The sequence below is a fragment of the Eptesicus fuscus genome, chromosome 20, assembly GCF_027574615.1.
Source record: "Eptesicus fuscus isolate TK198812 chromosome 20, DD_ASM_mEF_20220401, whole genome shotgun sequence".
NCBI lineage: Eukaryota > Metazoa > Chordata > Mammalia > Chiroptera > Vespertilionidae > Eptesicus > Eptesicus fuscus.
In genome coordinates, this window is record NC_072492.1 from 37,859,734 (window position 1) to 37,887,001 (window position 27,268).

General features: G+C 56.1%; 1 protein-coding gene across 2 annotated transcripts in view; it reads right to left on the minus strand.

Annotated features, from left to right (window-relative positions):
* Nucleotides 1–859: 859 nt before the first annotated feature.
* Nucleotides 860–27,268, minus strand: part of ARHGAP27 (Rho GTPase activating protein 27) — a 30,970-nt gene continuing 4,561 nt past the window's right edge. Inside the window, exons 1-16 of one of the 2 annotated variants that reach the window (XM_028157058.2) lie at nt 12,820–12,877; nt 7,844–8,254; nt 7,247–7,429; nt 6,928–7,005; nt 6,773–6,856; nt 6,383–6,450; nt 5,799–5,889; nt 5,191–5,295; nt 4,803–4,901; nt 3,805–3,910; nt 3,531–3,653; nt 3,348–3,446; nt 3,087–3,164; nt 2,846–2,980; nt 2,620–2,725; nt 860–2,529 (exon numbers count right to left, since the gene is read on the minus strand). In XM_028157058.2, coding sequence (XP_028012859.1) covers nt 2,352–2,529; nt 2,620–2,725; nt 2,846–2,980; nt 3,087–3,164; nt 3,348–3,446; nt 3,531–3,653; nt 3,805–3,910; nt 4,803–4,901; nt 5,191–5,295; nt 5,799–5,889; nt 6,383–6,450; nt 6,773–6,856; nt 6,928–7,005; nt 7,247–7,429; nt 7,844–8,254; nt 12,820–12,876 — 2,001 coding nt within the window. In that variant the 5' untranslated portion in view covers nt 12,877 and the 3' untranslated portion in view covers nt 860–2,351. Of the gene's footprint in view, nt 2,530–2,619; nt 2,726–2,845; nt 2,981–3,086; nt 3,165–3,347; nt 3,447–3,530; nt 3,654–3,804; nt 3,911–4,802; nt 4,902–5,190; nt 5,296–5,798; nt 5,890–6,382; nt 6,451–6,772; nt 6,857–6,927; nt 7,006–7,246; nt 7,430–7,843; nt 8,255–12,819; nt 12,878–27,268 lie in introns of those variants that run through there. The other variant, XM_054709192.1, reaches the window with a different exon arrangement.

The following is a 27,268-nucleotide window of genomic DNA, read 5'->3' on the forward strand; positions in this document are numbered from 1 at the left end:
CGCGTCTCCTTTTATCATCGTAAGAAGCCTCTGAGGTGTGAATGTCCTACACTGAGCTGACACTTCCTAAGACATCCCTGCCCAGGGATCCTCTTGCCTGTTGTCCTTATTGGGGTACACAAGGCCTTACACACTCTGCCCCTGCCAGCCTCCCCCGCACCCCCGCCTACGGGATCTCCCGGCTCTGATGATGATGGTTTTAGATTTTGTTCTCCCCACAAGCCTTCCTGCCTCAGAGCCTCTGCCTATGTTGTTCCCTCTGACTATATACTCTTCCCTTAATTCCTCGTCCTTCTTTAGTGTTTGGCTCCAATGTGGCTTCTGCAGAGGCATCTCAGGTCCCCGGGAGACAGCCACACGCCAGTGACACAGCTGCGGAGGACCCTGAGCCTTTCCCTGGCCTTCCTATAAATGTACTTAACCAAGTAATCGGGTGTTTAATATGTCACGTTCCACACCTTACACCTGGATGAGGGGGTCCCTGCCCTGCCCTGGGTCCCTCTGTTCTGGATCTTCTCTGTGCTTCTCCACACAGGATGAGGAATCTCTGGGGCTCTCTCAGAGCCTAGGCCCTTTCCTTTAGGACCACACTCCTGATACACGGGACCCCAAAATCCCCTGCCCAAAAGGCCCCAGGCCCATTCCCTCAAGGGTGGACCATGTGGAGTGGCCATGGGGAAGCAGGTTGCAGGGGGTATGGCCGTTTGCGCTCGTGGACTGGAGTGTCCACATACGTGCACATGACCTTCTCCTTGGGGCAGGATGGGTCTTTGGGTGGGAAGATACAGGGGGCAGGCTGAGAGCAAGGTTACATCCGAACCTGGCCTTCCAGGTCAGTATGAAAGTACATTTGCCGAAGTCGGAGAACAAAACATATTTTATTGAACAGTTGTTAGCTTGGTTTGTAAGTTTACAGTATTTCGACGGATGTGGCCTCCATTTGTACTCTTGCCCAAGCCCCGCTGGCATTAGAGGGGGGCGCTTGGGGCAGCCTCACCCACCGGACCATCAGCTCCACCAGGGAGGCAACGTGCAGCACCCCTGCTCCAGAGCACAGTGTCTGGCACAGAAGAGCAGGTAATAAATATTGGCTGTGAGGAACGAACAGGATAACCCAAGTAAAATGCTTGGCATGGTGCAAATGTCAATAAATATTAGCTATTATTGCTTGTTGAATAAGTGAGCGGGCGGGTGGGGCAGGGAGGTAAGACCCATAAACGGATGCGGTTTGTGTATGAGGGAAGGGGGCAGCTGACCCCAGGGCCCACACTTCCTTTGTGGAGGTTACACGCCCCTTCCCTCCGTCCTGCAGGCCTCTCCCAGCTGGGTGGCAAGGCAGCCACCAGGGAGGCGTACTTGACAGCCAGGTGCTGAGAGGGGCTGGGGGCTCCTGCTAGTGCCACTTGCCCTCCCCCCAGGGAAGCACAGCTGGGCAGGCTCCCTCTTCACCTTCAGGTACCTCCCTAGGCCCAGACAGAACCCACCCAGCTTCGTTTCTCCCATAAGTCCATGCTGTGGTGAGGGGGTAGCTGAAAGGATTGGTTTTACCCCACCACGAGGCTGTGCTTTGGTATAAGGGGAGCTTGAGCTGGGGAGTCAGATCACCCACTGGACCCTGAACCAAGTCACTTTGCCTCTGCAAGCCTCCGTTTTCTCATCTGCAAAGCGGGATTGTGTGTGGAAATGGTGCCATGTCAGGTGGCAGGTGCCAGACACACATTTACCCAATGGGAAGGCCCCTTGCACAGAACCTAAGCGGGTCAAGGAGGGCAGAATCCCGGATCCGCAAACAAGAAAGCAGGTGAAAACTGTCTCGGCCAGCCAGTGGGAGGGCTGGGCGGAAGTTCCTTCCTGCCGCCTGAGGGAAGGCAGGTCCAGCTGCCCACGCTGGAGGCCCGGGTCAGTCCCGTATCGGCAGCAGGGAAGTTGCTTCATGATGGGCACGGTGCCAGCCCACAGGGTCTCTGTTAAGGCCTCAAGCCTGAAGCAGCCAGGAAGCCCCTCACCCAAATCACTCCTGGCAACAAGGGCCTTGGGCCATCCCAGAAAGCGACCCTCGCCGCCCCGGCCCCCCCCCCACTGCATTCTCGTGTGCGCGCCCGCGCACACACAGCAGGTGGCGCTGTAATCAAGAACAGAACCCCATTAACCCCAAAACAGGACAGGTGAGGGGAAAATCACATTTTGGTGAGTTACCCACCAAGGGTCACCAGACCCTCAGCACTGAGGGGTGCCGAATCCCCAGCGGCCTGTGGGCCGGGGGAAGCGGAGGGTCTCAGAAATCGAGTCTAGCCACGTGGCAGGACAAACGTGGCCAGCTCCAGTGCCAGGTCCCAGGGGCGGCAGCGGGGTCAGTGCGGCGGGAAGATGTCTGAGCACTGCTGCAGGATGAGCTCCACAACCTGGTTCTGGAACACCATGGTCATGGGCATGCTGGCCTCCTCCGTCTCCGGCCGCAGCAGCGTGGGCCCGAACACGATGGCCACGCTCTGCACGGACATGCGGTTCTGTTCGCCGTACTCAATCACCCTGCAGCGGGGATGGGGGGGGGGGGGGGGATCAGGGCCCAGAGATGGCGAGTGTGTGGGGGGGTCCCCATTCCCACGGCCGCCCACTCACCGGCACAGATGCTGGAAGAGCAGCCGCATGGTGTCGTGGTTGGGGGCGGGCAGCGTGTGCACCAGGCTGCGCACAAGGCGGCTGCGCTGGGCCTGGTCCTGCAGCTCTGGCGAAGGGAAGGGTGGGCTCGGCGTGGGGAACACGGATGGAGCGAACCCCCGCTGTGTGGGGGTCCTGCCCCAGGCAGGCCCGCTGCACCCCACCCCCTCCACACCGCCCCACTCACTGATGGCCGCGATGAACTGGCGGAAGTGCGAGAAGGGGAAGAGGGGCTCGGGCAGCTCTCGAAAGAAGAGCTTCAGGGCGCCGGTGATCACGTGCACGTCCTCCCAGCGTCCGTCCTCCAGGTCCAGACGCTCATCTGCAGCAAACGGCGGGGGGCGGGGGGGGGGTGGGGGGAGAAGAGGGGGTGAGCGCCCCTTCGTGCCATGCCTCCGGGCCTGGGCAGGGCTGCGGGCGAGCCTCACCGTGGTCCACCTTGTAGCGCAGCTTCTGGATGGTGGCCAGGTTTCCACTGATGCGGTACAGCCCGTCGATGTCCAGCCCTGGAGAGAGGAGGCGCTGAGCCCGGGTTTGGCGGGACGGGGCTCAAGCCCCTGCTACGGTTCCGCCGAAGGAGCTCCCGGTCCTTTTCTCTCGACCCTGCGCCCACCCAGGGGCCTCCGAGGTTGCCAGGCGCCCTGAACGCGCCCTCCTCCGCCCCCGCCCCCGCGGACGGCGGTACGTACCGCGGGCCTCGACGGCGCGGATGCACTGCTGCACGAAGCGCGGCACCGGGCTCCGCTCGCGCTCACACAGCGCGGCCAGCGCGCAGCCGAACACCTGGTCTGGGGGAGGGGCAGGTCAGCGCCGCCCGCCCCTGCGCGGGCCACCGGCCGCCCGCCCGCCCGCTCTCCAGGCCCCTCCGGTACCTTTGATGTAGCCCTTCTCCCGCAGCGTCTGCAGCGTGGGCCTCTTGAGTAGGAACTTGCGGAGCTTCTGCCGGACCTTGCTCAAGTCGCTCTCCGGGACCCCTGGGCTCAGGACAGGAGCGGCTGCCGCAGGGAATGCAAGGGCGAGTCAGTCGGTGGCGCCCGGGGGGGGGGGGGGGGGCAGCAGGCCCCATCCGGGTCACCACCCCCTCCAAAAGATTCCCTTCACTCCATTCCCCCCCCGCCCCCCAATCCCCTCCATCCCAGCGCACACCTGCTCCAGGCCGGGCCTCATCCTCCCGCCAGCTTCCCAGGCGCTCGCTGGACCCGAAGTCCACACTGCTGTTCTCGCTTTCCTCCTCCGGGGGCAGGTCTGCAGACTAGAACCACATAGCCTCAGAGGCAGGGCCCCGGGCCAGCTGGCCTGGTGACCCCCGACCCCACAAAATTCACCCTTCCCTTAACCAGGATATTCCCCTCATCTCCACCATGGAAGCTCGGAACATTCACCTTCCTTGGCTGCATGAAGCTCTTTAGGTGTTGGGAGACAGACTTCCTCTTCTGCCCTACCCATGTCCCAGTTCCTGCCCCCCCCACTCCTTCCATATTTTTCTCAGCAACTCTGTACACTCCACTAGGTCAGGATTCCTCAGTATGTGGCTCCCAGTTCTGAGCTTGCAGTTCTAGCTGGGGCCTGAGCCAACAACCACACCAGAATCACCTCCCTGGATCTGGATTCCTGCCTCTAGTGATACAGCCAGATGCCGCACCCAGTGTTGGGTCCTAGGGAATTTCAGAAAGCCCCAGGTTGTTTCCAGGTGAATCGCTGTCAGAGGGGGACTGTCCCATCTCTACTTATGCAATTGATATTTGAAAAATTAAAAATGGTAGATTCAACCCTTAACAATTTTATCTTCATTCCAGCCTGAGGCTATTTCTCAGATATGTTCTTTTCGTTCTGCGCCCCTTAAAATGGGACAGTGCTCTAGGATGTGCCTCCACCCCTCACTGAAGAATCCTCCTGCAGGGCCAGCCTCAGAGGCTGCTTCATATAAGTAAGAAAGGCTGTTTCTTCAGCAGCCCTCTTGCCATCCAGTCATGAGGGGGGGGAGGGGGGGGGGGGGCTGCATCTGCAGGGAGGGGCACTACCCACTGTTGCCATGGAGCTCCCAGTGCCTGAGTAGAGGACCCCACCCACAGTGGGCACAGCTGCCCTGCATAATGGCTGGCCATCCCCTCCCTACAGTCCTAGAGGCCCCAGGCTCTGCCTACCAGTTCCTGGATGCCCTGGGCAATGGCCTTGTGCCAGGTGCTGATGATGGCCTCCGAGTCGTGCTGGATTAGGTACTCTGAGCCATCTCGGCTCCGCAGCTGGAGAGACACAAGTCATGACAGAGTTTTGTCCCCCAGAGACCCCTCCTACTTCTCATCACCGTCCAAGGCCAAGGACTGGGGAACTCAGCTCCTGGAGAGGAAACTGCCGAGTCCATGATGCCAGAAATACTGTGGATGGACCCCTAAGGTGGGGGCAACTTGAGCTTTGAGCCCTGAGAATTCCAGACCCAACTCCCCCCCAGGTCCCCCTTCTTGGGACTTGCCTAGTTTGAGTCCCAAGCCATCAGTAAGCCCCCTTTCTTTCTCTCTACCCCCCACAACTCACCTCCAGCACATTCTTCTTGCTGGATTTGTCTTTGGGGGCCCAGGCAAGAGAGGCCCCCTTCAGCTTCACCGTGTACTCGGGGATAGAGAGCTTAGGAGGCTGCCTCTGTGGGAGAGGGAAGGAGAGAGCCTTCAACTTGGACAGGCCTGCCACAGTACCCTGACTCCAGTTCACCAGGCTCCCTCAGCTCTAGTGACAGGATGGGGTCCCAGCTCTGGGAGAAGGGAGCCCAAGGGATTCTGGAACCCAGAGATCCTGGAACTTCTTAGCCACAGAACCTGAGGGCTGGTGGGTCCTTTGCTGCCTGCCCTCCCAGGAGAGGAAAGGAGAAAAGTGTGCAGCCCCCATCCCTGCAAACAGGGCACCTAGTCCCCAGCTGCCGGCCCAGGAGGCTGGAGCTGTCGGCCCTCAAGGACAGCGCCCCATGCCCAGTGGCTGCAGGTGCTTGTCCTGGGGTCAATCTGCTGTTGCCTTTGCCAAAGGCCTAGCTCGCAGGACATTTATGTTCCTCTGTCTCAGAATTGGCCTTTGACAAGACACATCAGGGAAAGACCCACAGGAGTCAGGAGTAGACGGAGTGATCCCTGCCTTCACGGCCCGGGCCTCACCAGGCCAACTGCAGCTGAGGTCTTCGAGTCCTTGAAGAACGTCAGGACGCCACCCTCCAGAACTGTCCAGGAGGTACTCCAGTGCTTCTTCCTGGGGGGGTGGGGATGGGGAAGTGGGGGGAAGTGGCAGAGCTTGGAGTTGGCCCTGGTCTGAGGCCTCCTTCCCACCCCTGGGAGCGGGACACAGAGCTTAAGAACACAGCTTGGGGCCCGGCCAGAGTGGCTCAATGGTTGAGCGTCAACCTCTGAACCAGGAGGTCATGGTTCGATTCCTTGTCAGGGCACATGCTCAATCCCCAGTGGGGGGCATGCAGGAGGCTGCCGATCAATGATTCTCTCTCATCATTGATGTTTCTCTCTCTCTCTCTCTCTCTCACTCTCTCTCTCTCTCTCTCTCTGAAATGAATAAAAATATATTTTTTAAAAGATCACAGCTTGGGGACACCCAACTGTTAGAGGTGGACTCCCTTTATCTCTCCGTGCCTCGGTGTCCTCACAGGACCTCTTATAAAGTTGCTACGAGGATTAACAGAGCCTGACATAGGGGAAGAGCTCAGTGAATGTGGGGGCAGAAGGGCTCTCACCGGACCCGCTTTCCCTTGTCCACGGTCATGGTGCGATGGAGCACGCCCGCCTTGTCCAGGGTCTTGATCTTAGAGAAAGAAGGGGAAAGAGGAGGCAGTGAAGGATGTGAGCCATGGTGGGCCCAGGCTAGTCTCCCCCTCGGCCAGCAATGCTCCACAGACTGGGCCTGGACCTCCACTGAACCCTCTTTGCTGCTGCTGATGGTGGGGTACCTGCTCTCACAGCAGCAGCAGCAATAGAGATTTCCTCCCAGCTCCCAATCTCACCCACCTCTGGGCCTGGGATGACCCAGATCCAAGCTCATTCAGCCCAGGCTAGTGCTGGGGCTTATGGGGGAGACATGCCTGGCCCAGTTCCAGACCCCAGGACCTCCATGCCCCTTCCCTTACCTTCTCCTCCGGAGGGCTGGCCTCGGCTGGGGTCTCACTGTCTTGGCTGGATTTGAGGATGCTTCGAGGGGCAGGAATTGGGATCTGGGGAGAAAGACACTGTCATATGTAAACCCTCCCTCTCTCCTTTGGACTCTCCCTTCCCAGTCGGTTACCTGGGGCAGATCCCACCGAACAGAGTCGTCTTTGGGGTTGTAGAAGTAGGGCTTCCCATGGTCCTCCAGCTTCACCCACTGTGAAGGGGAGAGGGAGGGTCAGGGCTGCCAGTGGCCTCAAGAGAGGAACAGAAAAGGTTCCCTCTAACCAGAGCCCAACATAGGCCCAAGGAGTCTGGAGGGACGGGTGCAGGTGACACAGCGTCCCAGGCTGGCGTGGAGCCAGAGCAGGAGCTGAAGTTCAGTGTTAAGGGGAGCTACTAGTGAGGAAGGGCTGGAGGTGTGTCCCGAGGCTCTCTGGGCCCACCTGTTCCCCTACCTGCTCTTGGGTAAACTGGTTGGTGTAGAGTGTCTGTCCCTCCGGGTCCACTTGGCACGACCAGCCGGGAGGCGTGACAAACGGAGAGGCGGGCCCGGGCTCACTGAGGGAGCCCGAAGAGCAATAGTCCTCCTCGGGGTAACTGGTCAGTACCTCAGGGTAGTCCGTCTCAGGGGTGGGAGGCTACAGGGAGTAAAAGACTGGGTCAGAGATCCCTCAGAGCCAGCCCATCCACCACCCGCCAGGCCCGCCCCTCATCCCAAGTTCCCAGGGCTGTGGGGAGGAGGAGGGGTCAGAGGCCTAGGAGCCAGCCCCGCCCACCCAGCTCAGGCCCCGCCCCTCATCCCAAGTTCCCAGGATTGTGGGGAGGAGAAGGGTCAGAGGCTCTAGGAGCCAGCCCCGCCCACCCAGCTCAGGCCCCGCCCCTCACCCCAAGTTCCCAGGGCTGTGGGGAGGAGGAGGGGTCAGAGGCCTAGGAGCCAGCCCCGCCCACCCAGCTCAGGCCCCGCCCCTCATCCCAAGTTCCCAGGATTGTGGGGAGGAGTGGTCAGAGCCTAGAGGCAGCCCCGCCCACCCAGCTCAGGCCCCGCCCCTCACCCTCTGGTCCTTGGGGCTGCCGGGGCTCAGGCCTGGCTGCATCTTCAGCGCGTCGTGGTCCTCGGGCTCCTCGGACTCCTCCTCCCAGACCGTGTCGCCCGTCACCGGGTTGTAGAAGAACACCCTGCGGCTCTCCTCATCCCAGTACTGACCCCACTCAGTCTCGAGGCTCTCGTGGCTGCCCACCGAGGACAGGGAGTTGGCCGGGCTGGTGGCGCCTTCCGCGGCCTCGAAAGGCGAGTCCCAGGTGGTCACGCCCGTGTCCGGGTTGTAGTAGTAGGGCCGCCCGGTGTCCGCGTCCGTGTGTGTCTCCCACACCTGGCCGGGCCGGCGGGCCGCGGCGGCGACCGGTGAAGTGGCCGGAGGCTGTCTCTCTATGTTCGCGTACACGGGCTCTGGGGCTTCGTCCACCTGCGCAAGGAGGAGGAGACAGGTCAGCTGCGGTCACACTTGCCACCTGGGCAACCTCCAGCAAGTCACCGTACCTCCCTGCCTCAGTTTCCCCGGCTGTGAAATACCTGCCCTGCCGCTCTGGAAATTGTAGTGAAGAGAGAAGGAGGAAATGTTCTCGAAAGGGCTTTGTAACGTATGAAATGCCCCGGATAAGGTGGGGCAATGCCAGGAATTATTTATTAATAAAATATTGATAACCGAATTCTCCCAGCTGTGCACTCACAGAGGAGAACCAAAGGCTGGGCAGAAACAGAGAAATGGCCTGGGACCCACCCCTTCCCTGTCCCTTTCAGGTCCTATGGGACCAGGGTCTTGCTGCATTCTACATCCCGCCCTTCCTCCTGGCCAGGAGCACTCCGGGGCCAGAATCAGTACTGCCTCTGGATTTGGGACTAGAATCTCCTGGATGTGGGGTTTGCAGGCCTCTGAATCCACTCCAGACATGGAAAACACAGAGGACAGCCAGATGGGAGGGAGGAAGGAGGGGGCAGCCCTAGCCCGTTTGGCTCAGTGGATAGAGCATCAACCTGCGGACCAAAGGGTCCCGGGTTCGATTCCAGTCAAGGGCGAGTACCTCGGTTGCAGGCTCCTACCTGGCCCAGGCCCTGGTCAGGGCTCATGTGGGAGGCAACCAATCGATGTGTTACTTTCACATCGATACTTCTCTCTGTCTTCCCCTCTCCCACTCTCCCTAAAAATCAATGGAAAAATATCCTCGGGTGAGGATTAACAACAACAACAACACATAAGAGGGGCAAAGAAAGGTGAACCCCTCCTACCCCCAAAGGAAAGTGAGGTGGGCTAGAGGATTCAGTCACACAGGAGATAAGCCTGGTTCTGTTTAACACCTCAAGGCTGCCTGCAGCCTGGCAGGGCAAAGTCTAAGCCTTCAACAGGCCACCAGAGGCAGCCCATCACCTGCCGTCACCTTATTTCCTGCCACTCCTGGCTCCTGAGCTTGAACTTTAAGCTCCTGTAGCACCGCCCCCACCCTCTCCGCTGTGTCTCCTATAGGCCTCAGCTCATTCACAGCCTGCCCAGGCCCCTCCCCACCCCTTTTCCACCTGGCTGACTCCTAGTCCCTTAGGACTCAGCTCAGGTGTCAGGTTCAAGACCTTTCCCAAGATTTCCCTTGTGCCCACCACAGCCTTGCACCCTCAGCCCATCAGAGGGGTAGACGGCTACCCTCTCAAACCCCAGGCAGCAGAATAGCACAAGGAGATTAATACTGTTTTCTAAGAATGCAAAACGCTGCAAGGGAAAGATTTCAAGATGATAAACTTAGCACAATTCCAATATTGTGTTTTTAGAAACAGAGGTGTAATTATAGGGATTGGATTTGTTTTGTTTAGTTTTTTTTCTTTAAGCTTTTAATCCTCACCCAAGGATATGTTTAGAAAGAGGAAGGGGGGTGGGGAGAGAGAAACATGATGTGAGAGAGAAACATGTACTGGTTGCCTCCACCATGTGCCCTGACCCGGGATCAAAGCTGAAACCCAGGTATGTGCCTTGACCAGAAATCAAACCAGCAACCTTTTGGTGTCTGCCATACACTGTATGGGATGACGCTCCCACCCACAGAGCCACCTGGCCACGGCCAATAAACTTAACATCTATTTTTTAATATGTATTTTTTATTTTAGAGATGAAGAGAGAGCGAGAGAGAGAGATAGAAACATCAATGATGAGAGAGAATCATTGCTTGGCTGCCTCCTGCACGCCCCCCACTGGGGATTGAGCCTGCAACTCGGGCATGTGCCCTGACTGAGAACTGAACTGTGACCTCCTGGCTCATGGGTCAATGCTCAACCACTGAGCCACATCCTCCGGGCTAACCCCCCCCCCTTTTTTTTTAAGTCACAGAAGTTTCTCTGTTGTCGTGAGACCTTCACTAAGCTATAAACGCCTCAAGAGGGGAAGCATGTCCTGCTCAAGGTGGCCTCTCCCTGAGCCTTAGGTGCCTACAAAAATACTCCTCTGTCCAGCAGAGCTCTGCCTACTCTGCACCAGGCATGGTTTGAGGCACTAGGAATGCAGCAGTGAAGAAACTGGCACAAACCCCTGCCCTGGCAGCCTGCACACGTGTGCAAATGGTGGGGGGGGAAGCAGGGTGATGTAAAATGCACAGCATGTCATGTCAATGATGATGACTGCTAACAGAAGAACAAAACCACTGCCAAGGAAGGGGGTGTGGCAGTTGTACACAGGGTGGCAGGCCCCAGGCATGTAGGGGGCAGGGAGAGCTGGGTGCAGCAGTCCATCCCTCCTCTCCCTCCCCTACCAGCTCCTGCGTGGCCGAGACGACCCTCCACCCCACTTCTCTTTTCTCTGCACTCACAACAGGCCTTTTGTGGCATCTTGTATTCCAACCACACCAGCCCCCAAACACAAAGGCACCCTCCTACCTCCGTGCCTTTGCTCCAGCCATGCCCTCAGCCTGGCACTCCCGGCTCTTTCCCTGCCCGCCCAAATCCGGCTCCTCCACGGAGCTCCGCTCACAGGCCTCACTGGGCGAGGCTTTCTCCGTCCAGAGAAAAGTCTAACCTGCTGTCACTCTGCTCTGTTGGGGCCTGATGGCATGCTGCCTTGGTGGTCGGTTCGTTGTCCACCCATCTACCTCCCTTCTCTGCCCGCAAAGGCATGAGTTTCTTAAGAGCAAGACTCAGGGACTGTAGCCGAAACCGGTTTGGCTCAGTGGATAGAGTGTCGGTCTGCGGACTGAAAGGTCCCAGGTTCGATTCCGGTCAAGGGCATGTACATTGGTTGCGGGCACATCCCCAGTGGGGAGTGTGCAGGAGGCAGCTGGTCGATGTTTCTCTCTCATTGATGTTTCTAGCTCTCTATCCCTCTCCCTTCCTCTCTGTGAAAAATCAATAAAATATATTAAAAAAAAAAAAAAGACTCAGGGTCTGTAACTGACATGGTCACCCCGCACTAGGTGGTCCAATGCACATCCACCCACAGCACTTCCTGCCTGAGTACACAGGTCATTTCCACACCAGACTTCAGCAACAAACACACCTGACACTGCCGGAGAGAGCGGGGTTAGCCTTGAGCAAGAACTGCCTGGAAACGAGGGTTCAAGCAAAGGAACAGGAGACTCCTTGGGATGACAGGATGGAGGCAGCAGAGGAAGGTGAACCACCAGACACACCTGCTATGCACCCCAGCTAACCCCGGGACAGGGGCTGGAAGGGCGCATGGGCAGTGGACCCGCCAAGGAGGGAGCCAGGCTCTTTGGAGCAGGGATCTCCACCTGGCTAGGCTGCTGCCCTTGGCTCTGAGTCCATGGGGAGCCTCAGGCTGGTCGAGCTGATGGGAATCTTGCACAAGGAACACTCCCAGCAGGTACAGAGGAGACCTGGGCGGTACAAGTTCCGGCCTCCAGCATGACCGGGCTGTCATGAGGAAGAGAAGATGCAGAATCATACTGTGGGGCTCCAGACTGCAGATCGGAGGTTAAATGAGGGCAAGGCAGTGTCCCTTTGAAGGGGGCACCTTCTCTGGATGGGGGCTGCCCCAGGAGGTCGTGAGGGGCCTTCACTGGAGGTGAGCAAGCAGAGCCCCCCCCACCCCCCCACCCCCCGCTGTAGGGATGTGGCAGTCCTGTGAGGAAGCTGGACTGCAGCAGCCCTGAGGCCCCTTCAAACTCTAGAACCATGGTCGGCAAACTGCGGCTCTCGAGCCACATGCGGCTCTTTGGCCCCTTGAGTGTGGCTCTTCCACAAAATACCACGGCCTGGGCGAGTCTATTTTGAAGAAGTGGCGTTAGAAGAAGTTTAAGTTTAAAAAATTTGGCTCTCAAAAGAAATTTCAATCGTTGTACTGTTGATATTTGGCTCTGTTGACTAATGAGTTTGCCGACCACTGCTCTAGAACTCTACAGAGCTCCCAGTGCTAAGACGGAGGTACTTTCCTTTCCTGGCAGAGCCTCAGACTGGATCAGGCCAGTTCCTGGAGGCCAGGTGGGCCAGTCCCTCCATGCGCCCTGGCCTTCCAGGGGGAGCTCGCCTGGGTTAGAGCAGGGCCTGCCATCCCCACCCCCAACTCCCAGAGGCCCAGACAAGACCCAGATGCAGCCTGTCTAGGGCACCAGGGCTCTCGGGGCCCAGTCACAGTCATCAGAGACACAGGGACACCTAGTGGGAAAGAGGAAGTGTCCTCCCACCTCAGGCCAGAGGACGGAGCTGAGAGGGGCCCAGATCTCACCACACTCAGAGCTTCCCAGCCCCCAGCTCCTCATGTCTTCAATTCCCACCCACCAGCAGGGAGCAGGCCTGCCTCTCTTCCCCCCGCTGATCACCACCTCTCAGCCCCTCTCGGCCAGGCAGGGCCTTGGGAAGGAAAGAGGAAAGAAGGGAGGATTCCAAAGCTCCGTGAGACTCCCTGCTCCGCACCCCAGCTCCCCCCAGTTCCTGACAGGGCCGGGGATGGAGGTCCACTACTGGTCCCTTGCCTCCATAGGACCGTCTGCTATCCCCATCGGAGGCCAAGTTCAGCCCCCCAATGCCAAGTTCCCCTACCTGCACCCGGAGGGCCCGGCTCTGCCTCCTGGTCAGTTTGGCAATCACGTCCACCATCCTGTCCCCTCTGAGCTGCTGGGATGGAGCCCTGGGAAGCTTTGGGGGTGGAGCCACGGGGCACAACCCCGGGCTGGCACAGGGCAATAGGGAAACAAGAAGTTGCCTTGAGATGGTGGGAGGCTGAGCCTCCAGCCCATTTCCTGTCAGGGCTGCGGAAGTGCTGCATGAGACAGGCTGCCTGGGGCTGGGTGTGTGTGTGTGTGTGTGTGTGTATTGGGGGGGGAAGGAGGGGAGCCATGGGAGAGAATGGGGAGATTTTTATGTGGCCAGGGACACCACTGGCTGCCTCACTCAGCTCTGATACTGATGAGTCTGACTCCTAGGCCCAGACGCAGCCACTGGGCAGGCTCCACAGAGGACGCATGGGAGCACTGGGTGGGGGACGGGGCTTCACAGATGGGGACAAGCCTGGGGGCAGCCCGGTGTTGGGGCCTGAGCTGGCCTAGACAGGACAGTGAGTGACCATCAACTCCCTCAAGGCCCGGGAGGGTGTGATGGGAAAGAGGAAGCTTTGTGCGGCTGGGTGTCTCAAAGAGGAAGGGGGAGGGGCAGATGTGGTATCAGAAGAAACCGGTCTCTGGATGGGTTTCTAGCCACGTGGAGGGCAGGAAGGATTTTGACCACACCACCATCTACCCGCCTGACCGCCTTGGTCTGCCTCCGTGAGGCATGTGCCACCTCCGCCGCGTGTCCACATACACAAACAAGCATGCCTGTGCCCCACCCCCACTCTCCAAACCCTGGAGAAGGGGACCAGAGCTGCTCCAGAGCCCTCGCCTAGGAGCTTCCTCCTGGCCTGTCCGCCCTTGACCCTCTCATGCACAGCGGACACAGCACGTCCCCGGTGAGAAGCAGCAGCCCCTCCTCCCACCCCTTGGGGACCATTTTGTTTTCACTAATCCCCTCAGGGGTGCTTCCTCCCCAACCCCAAGTGCCAGGCAGCATCCTGACCACTCACCTGCCCACCTTAAGGCTGTCCCATAGGGGCTGTTCAGGTCCCAGTTTAGGCTCTGACCCCCACCCTCCCACCCTGGATCCCAGACTACCCATCTCTTTTTATTTTATTTTTTAATATATTTTATTGTTTTTTTACAGGGAGGAAGGGAGATGGATATAGTTAGAAACATCGATGAGAGAGAAACATCGATCAGCTGCCTCCTGCACACTCCCCACTGGGGATGTGCCCGCAACCAAGGTACATGCCCTTGACCGGAATCGAACCTGGGACCCTTGAGTCTGCAGGCCGATGCTCTATCCACTGAGCCAAACCGGTTAGGGCACTTCCCATCTCTTATTCTTCCATTTCAGTCACCTTCCTGCCCCCAGACCGGGCTCTCCCTTCTCCCATGTTCCCCAGCCCTCCTCCCCTGCACCCACAATGGGCCCAGCACAGAGACACCCAAGTAAACCATGCACGGATGGATCTGGGCTCTAGCACACTTGGGGAACCACATCCAGAGCAAGTCTGGGGTCTATGCTCTGCTCTACCCCAAAAGCTCCCGGACAGGCTCCTGTGTCCCGACTCAGAGCCCCAGAAGTGGACTAATCCCTTCCCGAGAGCCTGAAGTCCTCACATGCGTCACACACATGACACACTACAGTACCCCACCCTGAGGGCCAGGGAACACACACACACACACACACACACACACACACACACACACACACACGACAGGTCAATAAGAGTTATGGAGCCACGCCCAGGACATGGAAACAGCTGTACATTCCAGAGCAGCCAGAAACTCTGAGCCACCAGGGAGGGGCTGGGGTCGGGGAGGGGAGAGAGCAGCGGAGGGCAGGAGTGGGAACCCCGGCCTTCGGCTCTGCCCTGCAGGTGGACTTGGGAAGCAGGGTGTCCGTGTGGCAGGAGCCTGGAGTGACAGTACAGGGGGCTGGGACCACACGAAAGGTAGCCAGAGCTCCACCTGCTGCTTTCCCACGGTACGAGGCCTGGCCTGCCTGCCGGGGTCTCCCAGCGCGCGCGCCCTGGCCCCACACCACAGCGACTTGCAAACCCACACAGCTCTGGCTGCTCTTGATGATGGGGGTTGGCTCCTCAGGCCTCTCGCCCGGGCTTCTCCTCCCCCAGCAAGAAAAGGTGATGACCGCATGGTTCCCAGTGGGGTCCTCTCTCCTCAGCCACACCCTCAAGTCTTGAGAGGTGCGTGGTGGGGGAGGGGACAGAACAAGCCAACTGCACATCGTCCGTCTCTCCAGCCCTCTGTGCTCACCCCTCCCCAAAACCCTCACAAGAGGGTTGGGGCAACTAGAGCAGGTGCAACCAGAAAATCCCATCAGGCCTCTGGGGCTAGAGGCAAAAGAAATACCCACAAACCCTCGACGTGGTGGGGGGGAGATGGGGGACGGGGAACAGCACCTCCTCTGCTGACTCTGAGCCTGTTCTGTCGTTCTGTGTCATCTGGGCTGAGCGGAGGGAGCGTGAGAATGATGGTGACCTTTTCCTCTGGGAGCTTAGCCGAGTGCACAGAACTGTCCCTCCCCTGAGCACACCTGCTCCAGAACAGCGTCCGACCTCGCTCGGTATCCACCTCAGCTCCACCTCCGTGCAGGAGGGAGGCTGGGTCGCCCGCAGGATCCGGGTCCTCAAGCCTCAGAACGCCAGGGGATCCACGTAAGCCCGAGAGTCTGATGTCACCCGTCTGGGCAGGGGCCTGGGCCACGCATGTGGTGTCAAGGCCCAGGGGGCTCAGTGGACCCTTATCGCATGCAGGTAGCATGAGATTCCAAACACACTGGCCCGAGGTGAGGCTTTCCTCGTGGGTTTGGGGCAGAAGCGTCATTCCATTCAAAGGAAAGAGGAGTGGAGCCGGAGTCCAGAAACGTGTGTGTCCTCTGCCTCGGCTTCTCTCTGGACAAACTCTTGAATCTCTGGGCCTCCATTTCTTTCTTTCTTTCTTGGGCTGGTTTCTGTGAAACAGCCAAGCAGCAGCCTGAGTTCCCACACCCACCAGGGCATGGGAAAGAGAGCAGGGCTCTGTCCCCCACTTCTGCTTTTCTGGCTTTGGGGGTTTTTTTTTGTGTGTGTGTGTTTTTTTTAAAATATATATTTTATTGATTTTTTACAGAGAGGAAAGGAGAGGGTTAGAGAGTTAGAAACACCGATCAGCTGCCTCCTGCACACCCCCTACTGGGGATGTGCCTGCAACCAAGGTACATGCCCGTGACCGGAATCAAACCTGGGACCCTTGAGTCTGCAGGCCGACGCTCTATCCACTGAGCCAAACCGGCTAGGGCTGGCTTTGGGTTTTGATTGCGCGCCCTTGGCTCTGAGCCTTTGGGTGGCTCCATGGGGCTGCCTGCTTAGCCTGCTCCTGGGGTGGAGCCCCCTCCTGGCTCACAGTCCCTGTGCTCTGAGTAAGGCTGGGAGCTCTCCCGCTACTAAGCTAGGAGGAGTCACCAATGGTTTGTCAAGGAAGTTGTCAAGCAAAGGCTGTGGCTGTCAGTCTCAGGGGGTGGAAAGATGTGGTGGGGGTGGTCACCTGCCCACCCCCTCAGACGTATCTGAACCTGTACCCACCATGCCTTCTCCCTCCCCTAATGGGGAGCTCAGGGTCCTCCTGTCCCAGCCAACCCAATGCCCAGCCAACCTCATCGCCTCTCACTTGCTCAAAAGCTGCCTCACCTCAAATCTCCAACCCTTCCACCTTTGTCTCTTTGGCATTTCAGCAAATTCAAGGTCTCTCCATCTTTTTTTTTTTAATTGATTTTTTTATAGAGGGAGGAAGGAAGAGGGATAGAGATAGAAACATTGATGGGAGAGAAACATTATCATCATTCAGCTGCCTCCTGCAGGCGACCCACAAGGGATCGGGCTCAAAACCCGGGGCATATGCCCTGACTGGGAATTGAACCAGTGGCCTCTTGGTTCCTGGCTTGACGCTCAACCCCCTGAGCTAAACCGGCCGGGCAAGGTCTCTCCATCTTGAAAAGAGAAAGAATGTCTTTGGACCCAAGTTTCCCTTCCTCTTTTTCAAAGCCAACTTCTTGAAGTGGTATGTGTGCCCCACTGTCTCGCCGTCCACTCACTCAACACCCAGCCCACTGCTCAGGCCTCCCACAACTTCCTTGAGTACAAATCTGGTCCTTGTCTGGCCTGACTCTCCCTGGAACTTAGTCCTCACAATCCTCTCCCTCCCGTACTGCCTCGGACATGGCCTCTCGGTCAGCTTTCTCTTCCTCTATCTGCTACTTCTCAGCTCTTGGGCCCACGCTCGTCTTCCTCTGCCATCTCCTCATCTTCCTCAGCCATCTCCTCGGTGCTTTGGTGTCTCATCTTTGCTTCTCACTCCACTGTCCTGGGAAAGCGCAACTGACCTCATTAGGTTAACAACTCACAACTGCGTCCCCAGGTTCAGCAATCCAACCTGGATGTCCCTGACACACTGAAAAGCTACTTGCCTCAGCCTGAGTGCGTCTCCACCCGCCTCGAGCTCCCCATCTCAGCATCACCTCTGTTGCTCAAACAGAGATCTAGAATCATCCTTGATTCCTGCTTCCCCTGGATGATCTGTCCCTGAGCCCAGGTGACCTGGCCTGCCTAAGCCTCTCAAGACCTACCGCCCTGAGGTAACACAGGGGTCAGAGGAACACGGGGCACCGCCACAGGGAAGCCAACATTCCAGTTTAAAATAGACATTCTGCAGGGCAACCGGTCTGGTCTCTTTCACAAGTCCCTGTCAGGGCAGAAGGAAAGGGACGGGGTTGTCAAGAGAGACTTATGAGACAATCAAATGCAAGGGATGGCCCTGGACTGGATCCTGGTTCAAACCAAGTGGCTGGGAGGGACTTGCTTTAGCTAATGGGGGACACTTAACTATGGCCTGGATCTTATAGAGTAATTGTTAAATCTAGGACATATGTATAGATGTATTCATTTTAATATTCTTTTTGCTCTTTTGTATGTTTGAAAATTTTCATAATAAAAAGGGGGGGGGAAACCTTAAATTTTTTTTTTTTTTTACTTTTCCACACCCTAAGTGTTACTACTCTACGAGGTATTCATTATTTTTTATCTGGAGACAGACTGGCCCTTCCAGTTCTCCCTTCCTCCAATCTAACATAGACAAAGGAATTTCTCTCCCTTTAAGATGCAGCTCTGGGGCCCAAGGGTTCTGGGAACACGGCAGCTTAAACACACCTTGTTTCTCCTCTTCTCCAACTGCTACGCTCTACTGCCCAAGCCAAGCAGGGGCTGGGGCAGCTGGGTGGGCAGGACTGGCTAGCACAGGTCAGAGTGTCTGAGACCTGGGAAACTCCAGGGCAGACTGGGCCCCCCATGAGACTTTAGGGTGAAGGCAGAGTAACCCTTGTACCAGACCCCCAGGAGCTGATGGGGAGCCAAGCAGGTGGGCTAAACACTCTCTGCCCTTGCCCAGCTGGTGTGGCTCAGTGGTTGAGCGTCGACCTATGAACCAGGAGGTCACGGTTTGATTCCCAGTCAGGGCACATGCCCAGGTTGTGGGCTCGATTCCCAGGGTGGGGCGTGCAGCAGGCAGCCTATCAATGATTCTCTCTCATCAATGATGTTTCTCTCTCCTTCTCCCTCTCCCTTCCTCTCTGAAATTAATAAAAATATATGTAAGAAACAAACAAAAAAGCCCCCACTCTCTGCCCTTAAGGCTGGGAGCACGGAGGAGGCGGGGACAGGCAGACTTCCTGCTGGTATCTTGGACTGCAGGGGCCAGCAGAACCCTCACTCCTAGAGACCACCACCTGTCGGAAACCGACTATTGTCCCCACGGGCAGAGAGGTGTGGACAAGGGACCCGGAAGGCTGGTTAACCTTGGAAGCTCTGAAAGGTCAGAGCCAATCACTCGCTGTCTAGTTGAGACAACGGTAGCTAAAGCAACTTCTACCTGTCAATCTTTTTTTTTTTTTTTAATATATTTTATTGATTTTTCACAGAGAGGAAGGGAGAGGGATAGAGAGTTAGAAACATCGATGAGAAAGAAACATCGATCAGCTGCCTCCCGCACCCCCCCCACTGAGGATGTGCCCGCAACCAAGGTACTTGCCCTTGACCAGAATCGATCCTGGGACCTCTATCCACTGAGCCAAGCCGGTTTCGGCCACCTGTCAATCTTATGTAAATCCTTGCTGACTGGCTATTACTGGGATTGCCTGCCTCTATGGGTGGATCCCAAACCTTAATAAAAGGGGTAGCAAGGCCGGAGCGGGGCGTAGTCCTCTCTCGGGCTTCCACCTGGCCCCCATTTCCCAAATTAATACTTTTCTAGTCTCTTTCATTTGTGTGCGGCCTCCTCCAGAACCCGAACCCTGAACCTGAACCCTGAACCACGCGGGACGTGAAAGGGGTTCCCAAAACCACCCCTTCTCCTCTTTAGGCCCCTCACCAGGTAGGTGCTCCAACAGCTCGACCCCAGTCCTGGAGAGCAAACACACATAAAATCCACTCCTCCCACAGCCCAGCGGCTGGAGAAAAGGGACAAACAGGACCACCAAACCAGCCACTGCTCTCAGACCCCAATAAGGCTGGGGCCCAGGACGTGCTAGGGATGCCTCGCTAATCACGGTGGAAAGAGGAACTTGCTGATCAGAGGTGATGGGGGCACCTGGATGGCCATCCAGAAAAAATTAATTAAAGGTGGGCCTACATCTCACTCTGTTCACTCAGATATTACCCACCCCCACCGCCAAAGGATCAAAGATTTAGATTTGATAAGTGAAACCATACAAATACTCAGAGGGAAACATGAGCAAAATCCTATATTTTAAAAAGGCCTCTGTGCCCTGGCCAGTATTCTTAGTGGTTAGAGCGTTGTCCTGTGCACCAAATGGCCAAGGGTTCGATTCCTGGTCAAGGGCATATACCTGGGTTGCAGGTTCAATCCCCAGCCTCGGTCGGGGTGCATGCAGGAGGCAACCAAGCAATGTGTCTCTCTCACATCAATGTGCTTTTCCCCCCCTCTCTCCCCTCTCCCTCCCATCCACTCTCTCTAAAAATCAATGGGGCAACATATCCTCAGGTGAGGATTAACAGCAACAAACAAAGGCCTTCATAATAAAATAAGCGATTTACATATTTCTTATATAAATGTATTTTAAGAAAACTAGTGTTGCTAAAAATATCACTGGCAAAGTAGAGAGGCAAACTTGGAGGGTTGATTACAACTCATGTCAGAGATAAAGGGCTATTTTCCCTAATATAGAAAAACTTCCTCAAAATCAGTAAGGAAAAGACCAAGAACTCAACAGAAAAATGGGCAAAAGATATGAACAGATCATTTGCAGAAAACAACAACGATCCTTAAATATATGGAAATGCATATTCAAACTACCTTAAGATAATATTTTATAGCATTGTTCGTAATAGGCAAAGACTGGACACAAACCAAGTGTTCATCAACAGTGGTCCTGCTAAATGAATTGTGATACATCCTGACAATGAAAACCCACAAGGCTCTAAGGAAGGAGCCGGATACTCTCTATATACAATCTCCAAGATAACATTGTTATACCAAAAAGGCAAGAAATAAACAAGATGTAGGACCATGCGTACTGCCTACTACCTTTGTTTTTTATTGATTTCAGAGAGGAAGGGGGAGGGAGAGAGAGAAATATCAATGATGAGAGAGATATTTTTACTCTTCTTGACCACTGGGGATCAAGCCAACAAGCCAGGCATGTGCCCTTGACCGGAATCGAACCCGGGACCCTTCAGTCCACAGGCTGACTATCCACTGAGCCAAACCGGTTAGGGCTGCCTACTACCTTTGTGTAAGGCAGACAGAAAATTAAGTAAGCAATTGTATGTTCATACTAGTTTGTATTTGTATAAAGAAAATCTGGGTCCAACCGGCATGGCTCAGCAGTTGACCCTTGACCTAGGAACCAGGAAGTCATGGTTCGATTCCAGGTTGGGGCACATGCCTGGGTTGTGGGCTCACTCCCCAGTGTGGGGTGTGCAGGAGGCAGTTGATCAATGATTCTCTCTCATCGTTGATGTTTCTATCTTTCTCTCCCTTTCCTTTCCTCTCTGAAATAAAAAATAAAAAATAAATAAAAAAAAGGAAAAAGAAAACCTGGGCATAGAGAAAGAATTAATAAAAGCGGTGATGTTGGAGCTGATGGAGAACAGGGCATGGAAGCAGGGGAGTGTGTGAGAGTTTTTATTATATACTTTAAAATATGGCTTTGATTTTTTAAAAACTATGTATGTATAGTACTGGTTTTAAAAAAATTGGGGGGGGCATGTGTGGGGAGGGGGGTGGGTTGGGAATGGGGGGACGAGGACAAATATGTGATACCTTAATCAATAAAGAAATTAAAAAATAAAATAAAATAATAAAAAATAAATTTAAAAAATTGAGGCTATCGATAAGAGAGGCTGGAAAATACAATTACAACTTGAACAAAAAACAAGAACGCACAGGGAGATTCAAGTAAAGCCCCAAAGGAAAAAATAAAAAGGCCTACTCTAGAACTTAAAATATGAACTGGGCACTCTTGAGACTCAAATCTGTGGCCTGGAAGATCAAGGAGAGGAATATTTTAAGCCTCAGGGCAGAAGTACATGGAGACAGAAATAAAGAGGGAAAAGATAAGAAACTGGGAGGATCCAGCCAGGAGAACGAACATGCAAATACAAGAAAAAGTAAAAGAAACAATAATCATGCTACAAATAGATTTCTCTAAGCTGAAAAAAGGCCCGAGTCTACAGGCTGACAGGCTCGTGTGAGTTCCAGATGGAAGTGCTGAGAATAGGAATCCCCATGGCTGCACATTCTATAGAATCCGCCTGGTTAGGAACCCCAGGGAAAAGCAGAAGCCGCAGACGAATTGGAAAGTGTAGGAGGACAACAAATCAACAGGAGGAGAAAAGGGGAATCAATAGCAACCTGATTGGACAACAAAAGAAAACCACAAGGCAAAATAAACCATAATAAAATCAAGTGCAGTGCTTCAGCTGTTAAACTAAATGTGAACAGACTGAGTTACACCATTAAAGACATAGTCATATGATAGCTATCTACAAGAAATACGCTTTTAAAAAATGTGATAATGGTTGAAAATAAAAGGATACTAAAGATACCAGCAAATGAAAAAAAAAAAAAAAAAAGAACTGAAATAAAAAGAAAGGTTTGGCCACCATATTAATAACAGAAAGGTGGAATTTCAGGTTAATGATACAAAATAATGATACAAAGGCACAATTTGTGATAACAGAATAGTCAAAATTTGTATGCTCCCAATAACACTGTAGTTAAATATAAAAAGCAAAAACTATTAAAAGTACAAGAAGAACTCTATAAAGTTGAATGGGAGACTTAATAAACCTCTATCAGAATTAGAATAAAGGATAAAAAATAAGTACGCAAAGGAAATGCCAATTTGAATAGTATAATCAATAAACTAGATTTGAAACATATGGAACCTTAACAAGAAAATATCACTCACTTGGCCACAAAGAAATCCATAAATAAATTTAAAAGGGGGATTTCATAAGTCTAAACAACAACAACCAAAAACACAAGGGCTTTCCTAGCAAAATATGAAATAATCAAAATTAATTGGAGAACTAGTGGGAAAATTGCAAAGACCAATTCTGATGGATGAGAAGAAAAAGTCGGCCAGGTCCAGAGGGTTTCACAGAGGAAGCTGGATTCCCCTCTGACATCCATTTCCTGGCCAGGAGGTAATCCTGGGCTTCCCTCTGGTGGTGGGGGTGGGGGTGGGGGGCAGGGAGGCGGTGGCTCCTCCAAAGTGCTCGCCACCCCGGTACCTTATAGGCGCAATCACCACACTAGATCGTAACTATCCGTTTGCTTGGCAATAGTTCCTCCTGGACGGTCAGCTACCTGAGGACAGGGACCGCGCCTTATTTTCCACTGCCTCCCAGTGCACAGGACAGCACTTGCCATTCCCTGAATCGATGAATGCAGTGACAAATTACATATCATTGTCGGCACACCAGCATGTCCCGATGTCTATAAAACTCCCAACACACAGGAAAGCGGAATGGAGGGAAAGAAACCGAAATGCTAACCGTCATCAGACTGACATTTCCCCCAATTAGCCAAATATTTGTACGAGGGTTAAACTATTTTTGCAGGGGGAACAGTAATTTACCAGGTGGTGTCGAAGACGAAGGGTGATGCTGAGAGCATCTGGAGGCAGCCCCTTCTGGCACCTCTGCTCCCTCTCTTGGGCTCAAGGCAATGCCAGCCCCCAGGACAGACACTGAGGTCTAGACAGACCCCAGCCCCGCTCAGCTGTATGCCTCATGGTGGACCGGCACCACCAGAGCCCTGGCCTGGCCTGAACAGAAGGGGCCTGCAGGCCTGTTCGCCTAGGCAGCAGCTCTGGAAATCCCCTCGACACCACAATCCTTTCACAATTTGGAGACAGAGTCTCCGAATTTAAGCAAGAGCCCCTGTGCCCCTGGGACCCAGCCTTGGTACAGCCCCATTTCCCTCCGCACCAACCAACATCAACTGTCTCCTCACTCCCCAGCACTCGAGCGCGGAACCCTGACCACATTCTGATCATCAGAAACCCCGGTCCTGATGATGGATTTTCCATGCCCAGGACCTGGCAACTCAGGGCTGACATTCAGTCCCGATTTCCCGGCTCCTCCCACTGCTGGCCACAGATCCAGGAAGGGCAGAGAAAATAGATCTAGAGGGAGGCCAGCTGCTGGGGCTCAAGAAGGAAGTGGGAAGACAGGTGATCCCGGGGCCGAAGGGAACCAGAGACTGGGAGGTGAAGAGGCCCAGGCTGGGGGCGAGAGCCCAGGGGGCAAAGGGGCTGTCACCAGCCTCCACACAGGGGGAGAGGGGTTCCTTTCAGCCTGTGAGCTGTGGGCGGGAGGGCTTTCCGGGTCAGGAATGTGGGAGAAGGAAGGGACAGAGCTACCCAACCACCTGCTCTTTCACAAGCCAGGACGCAGCATGCATGGGCAGCGGGGATCCTGGGTCAGCCTGGGGCTGCCGGTGAGTCATGAGGGTAAAAGGTCAGGTCAAGTGTGAACAAACCAGTTGGGCCACCCAGGTCAACTGCCCTTGCCAGAGGATAGGGAGAGCTGTTGAGAGGAGGGAGTACAGACAAGGGGACTCACCGGACCCTCCTCTTGGCTCAGCGCCCTGCTCTGACCAGCCTCCCTTTCCTAAAGGCTGCCTGGCTGGCCCCCAAGGGGGGCCCAAAGGGATCTGCCCAAGGCCACTTCTTTTGTTTCCATCAGAGCTGCCTGGGCTGCCCTCGGAGTTTGCCCTGGGGAGTGGGTGCTAGCCTGGGATCCCGAGAGGAGGGCAGGGCACTTCGCCGCGGTCAGTCACGGGGTGGGCTTTAGCATGGTGCAGGGGAAGACCGGTGGGACCCGGGAGGCAGGGGAGAGAGTGGGAAAACCGCCCTCCGCCCCAGCGTCCAACTCCATTTGGAGTTGAAGGGTCACTCACAGTTCCTGGCAGAGGAGGGAGAAACCAGGGCCCTGGGGCTTCTTCCAGTCCAGGCCGCCTGCTCAGGTGAGGTGCCTCCTGGGCTGTTTGCATAAGCAGCCTCAGAGGCCAGGGCTGTAACTCTTTCCTCCCTGTGGCCAATGCCCAGGCAGCAGGGGCGGGCTAGTCCAGATGGCCAGCCTGGGCGGGGATGGTGACCTCACCCTGAAATCCCTGAGTCAGAAGGCCCCCTGGCCCAGGGGTGGGCCCCAAGCCACAGAGGAGGAGTCTCAGGTCCCTTCCTCCCCAGACTCCCCTGGGCTCCTGGAGCACCTCGGGGGTGAGGGGGCAGCGTGCTCCAGCTTGCCTCCCCTATCCTCCATCTCTCCCCGCCTCAGAAGCGGGTGCTTCGCCCTCTCCTGGTTCCTCTCATTTTCCTACTACGCCCTCAGCTGCAGAAACGAGGGGAGGGTTTAGGGTTCATGCCTCCTTCCCTGCTGCCTGTGTCCACGACGGGGCTGGGCACGTCCGGGACACGCCCTGTTTGCCTTCGGCTTGTACTATCCTTGCTGAGGGGAACAGGGTGGCCAGGCCTGAAGGCCACGCAGCTGAGACTGAGCCGGGTGGCCAGAGTGGGGTTTGGGGTCAGGAGGCCCGGAGCGGACCTGAATGCTGCCACCTCCTGGCTGTGTGCCTTCCAGCCAGTCACTGAGACGCTCTGAACTTCTCTTTGTGCTCTGCCTTCTGCGCTGCTGGGAGGGGGAGCCTTTGAATGAGAGCCCACGGGACCATGTGGTACCCTACCAGGCTTTGTGTCCCCAGTGGCCAGCACGGTGGCCAGCAGACACCAGGTGTTCGTTGAGTGACTGGTGAGGCTGTAAAATGCTGTAGAGTGTATGTAGAGGCTCCTCTCATCTGGGGAGGGAGGTGGTCCCTGCCTCTGCCGACTGCCCTGCCCTCCACACCACCCCCTTCCCAGTGGCCCATCGACTGGATGCTGTTTCCCACCCTCTTCAACGACTCCATGCCGTCTCCATCTTCACATCCTTGCCCCTCCTCCCCCTTTGCACTGGGCCCTGCCTCACATCCTTTCTCCTGGGGACCCCATCTCATCAACTGCCCCCTCACCATCCGCAGCCTCCCCCTCTCCCAGCTCCTGCCCATTCACTTAGGTTCGGGGAAGTCTCCACCCTTGACCGGCACCTGCCTCTGGCCACACAGCGTCTCTCCCTTCCCTGCCAAGCTTCTGAGAGTTGTCTACACTCTCCGTCCGTATCCTCCCCTTCATTCCTCTGACCCTCTGGCTTCAGCAATCCCCTTGGCCCGTTCCTGATAAGGTGGCCACTGACGTCTGGTGGCTACTTCCGATGCATGTTTAATGGCCTTTATCTAACTTCCCCTTTCTTCTGGCCACTTCTCCTCAGCTTTGAGCCAACACTCTCCTGCGTCTCCTCCTGTTCCTTGATGGTTTCTTCCTCTCAGGCTCTCCTCTCTTCCCTTGGTCTGTCACCCAGACATGGCAGCCCCAGGGCTGTCTCAGCACGCCTGTCCCCATGCCCACCCTCTCCACACCCAGGGCTCCAACATCACATGCTGAACGCCTTCTCCCGGGGCCGCAGACCGCCCTAGCCCACTGCCTCCTGGGCCCAGCCCAGCGGGCCAGAGTGGTTCAGCCTCATTCCTCCACTCCTCTCCTCCCTGTCACCCCCTCCCACTCCCAGCGTGCCAACTGTGATTTCCCTTTCCCACTCCCCCTCAGCCCATGGGCTACCGAGTCCTGCTGAGTCCACCTCCCGCGTCTCCTGTCATCATGGAGTGTCCTCCTCCATTCTCGAAGCCCCTGCCACAGGGGTCTTTTCTCAAACCCACTCCCTTTTCTTCTGAGAGCCTTCCCAGGGCTGCAGGATAAAGCCCGGATTCCTGGTGAGAGCCCAGGAGGCCCTGCCGGGGCAGGCACTCCGCACTGCTCACCCCAGCCCCCGTTCCTGAGCCCAGCTGCACAGTGGGGTGGGGCCTTGATGTCCCACCTCCACCTCTGCCCAGGCACCTGAGCGTGGCTGGCTCACAGACATCCTGTGCCATGCTGGCCGGGGCCTCTGTCCCCTCCTGACATCCTCCTGCCCCCGATGCTGGGCCCGGGGCCGGGCCGGGCCTCGGTCACCTTTGGGTCTGAGGGCGCGCTGCTGGTTGGCAGGTTCCGTCCGTGCGTGCTTAGCGAGTGAGTAAACGGAGGGAAGGGCAGCACCTGCTTCTCCCGTCTCTTCCCAGAAGAAAACAGGCAGGCTCACCTTTCAGGAAATTCCTTCTCTAAATGCTGCCTCGCACAGCTAAGAGCAGAGTGGCATTTCCTTTCCAGGGGAGAACCGCCGCCCCGCCCCCTCCCTGGAGAGTGTGGGGGATGGGGCGTCAGGGAGACCCACAGCGGACCCTGGAAGAAAGCAGGGTCACAGAGAGCATGGTTTACACCCGCCACACAAGGAGGAAACGGAGCCAGAGATGCAAAGCGACTTGCCGAGGTCACACCGTGAATTAGGGCCAGAAGTGGGGCCGGGCAGAGTCTCTTTGCCAATAACCGGGTCTCTGGCAGATGCACCACCACCCCCCTCTCCACTATACCACTGCCACTGCTGGGAGCCTGGGGGCGGAGGGGCAAAGATGCCACTCCGCAGTGACTGCGGCTGCCGGGGTAATTTCTCAGGAGGAGCCCGAATGTAGGGTCTTCCCCCGCTCCTTCCACCCTGGTCCAGAGCTCTGGGGTGGTGTCCCTGGGCAGCCCCGCAGAGCCCGGGCTCAGGGGAGAGGAGCTGCGGCTCCTCGTCCCTAGTCAATACTCTGCACACGCTCTGGGCCCGGCCCTGTGCGGGACGCGGGGGTGCAGAGGGACACACAGATACCCCACTATCACCAGGACACAGAATGTGGAGGCTCAGGAGTGCGCCGCTAGGAGTCTGCCCAGGAAACGGAGGGGCGCCGGG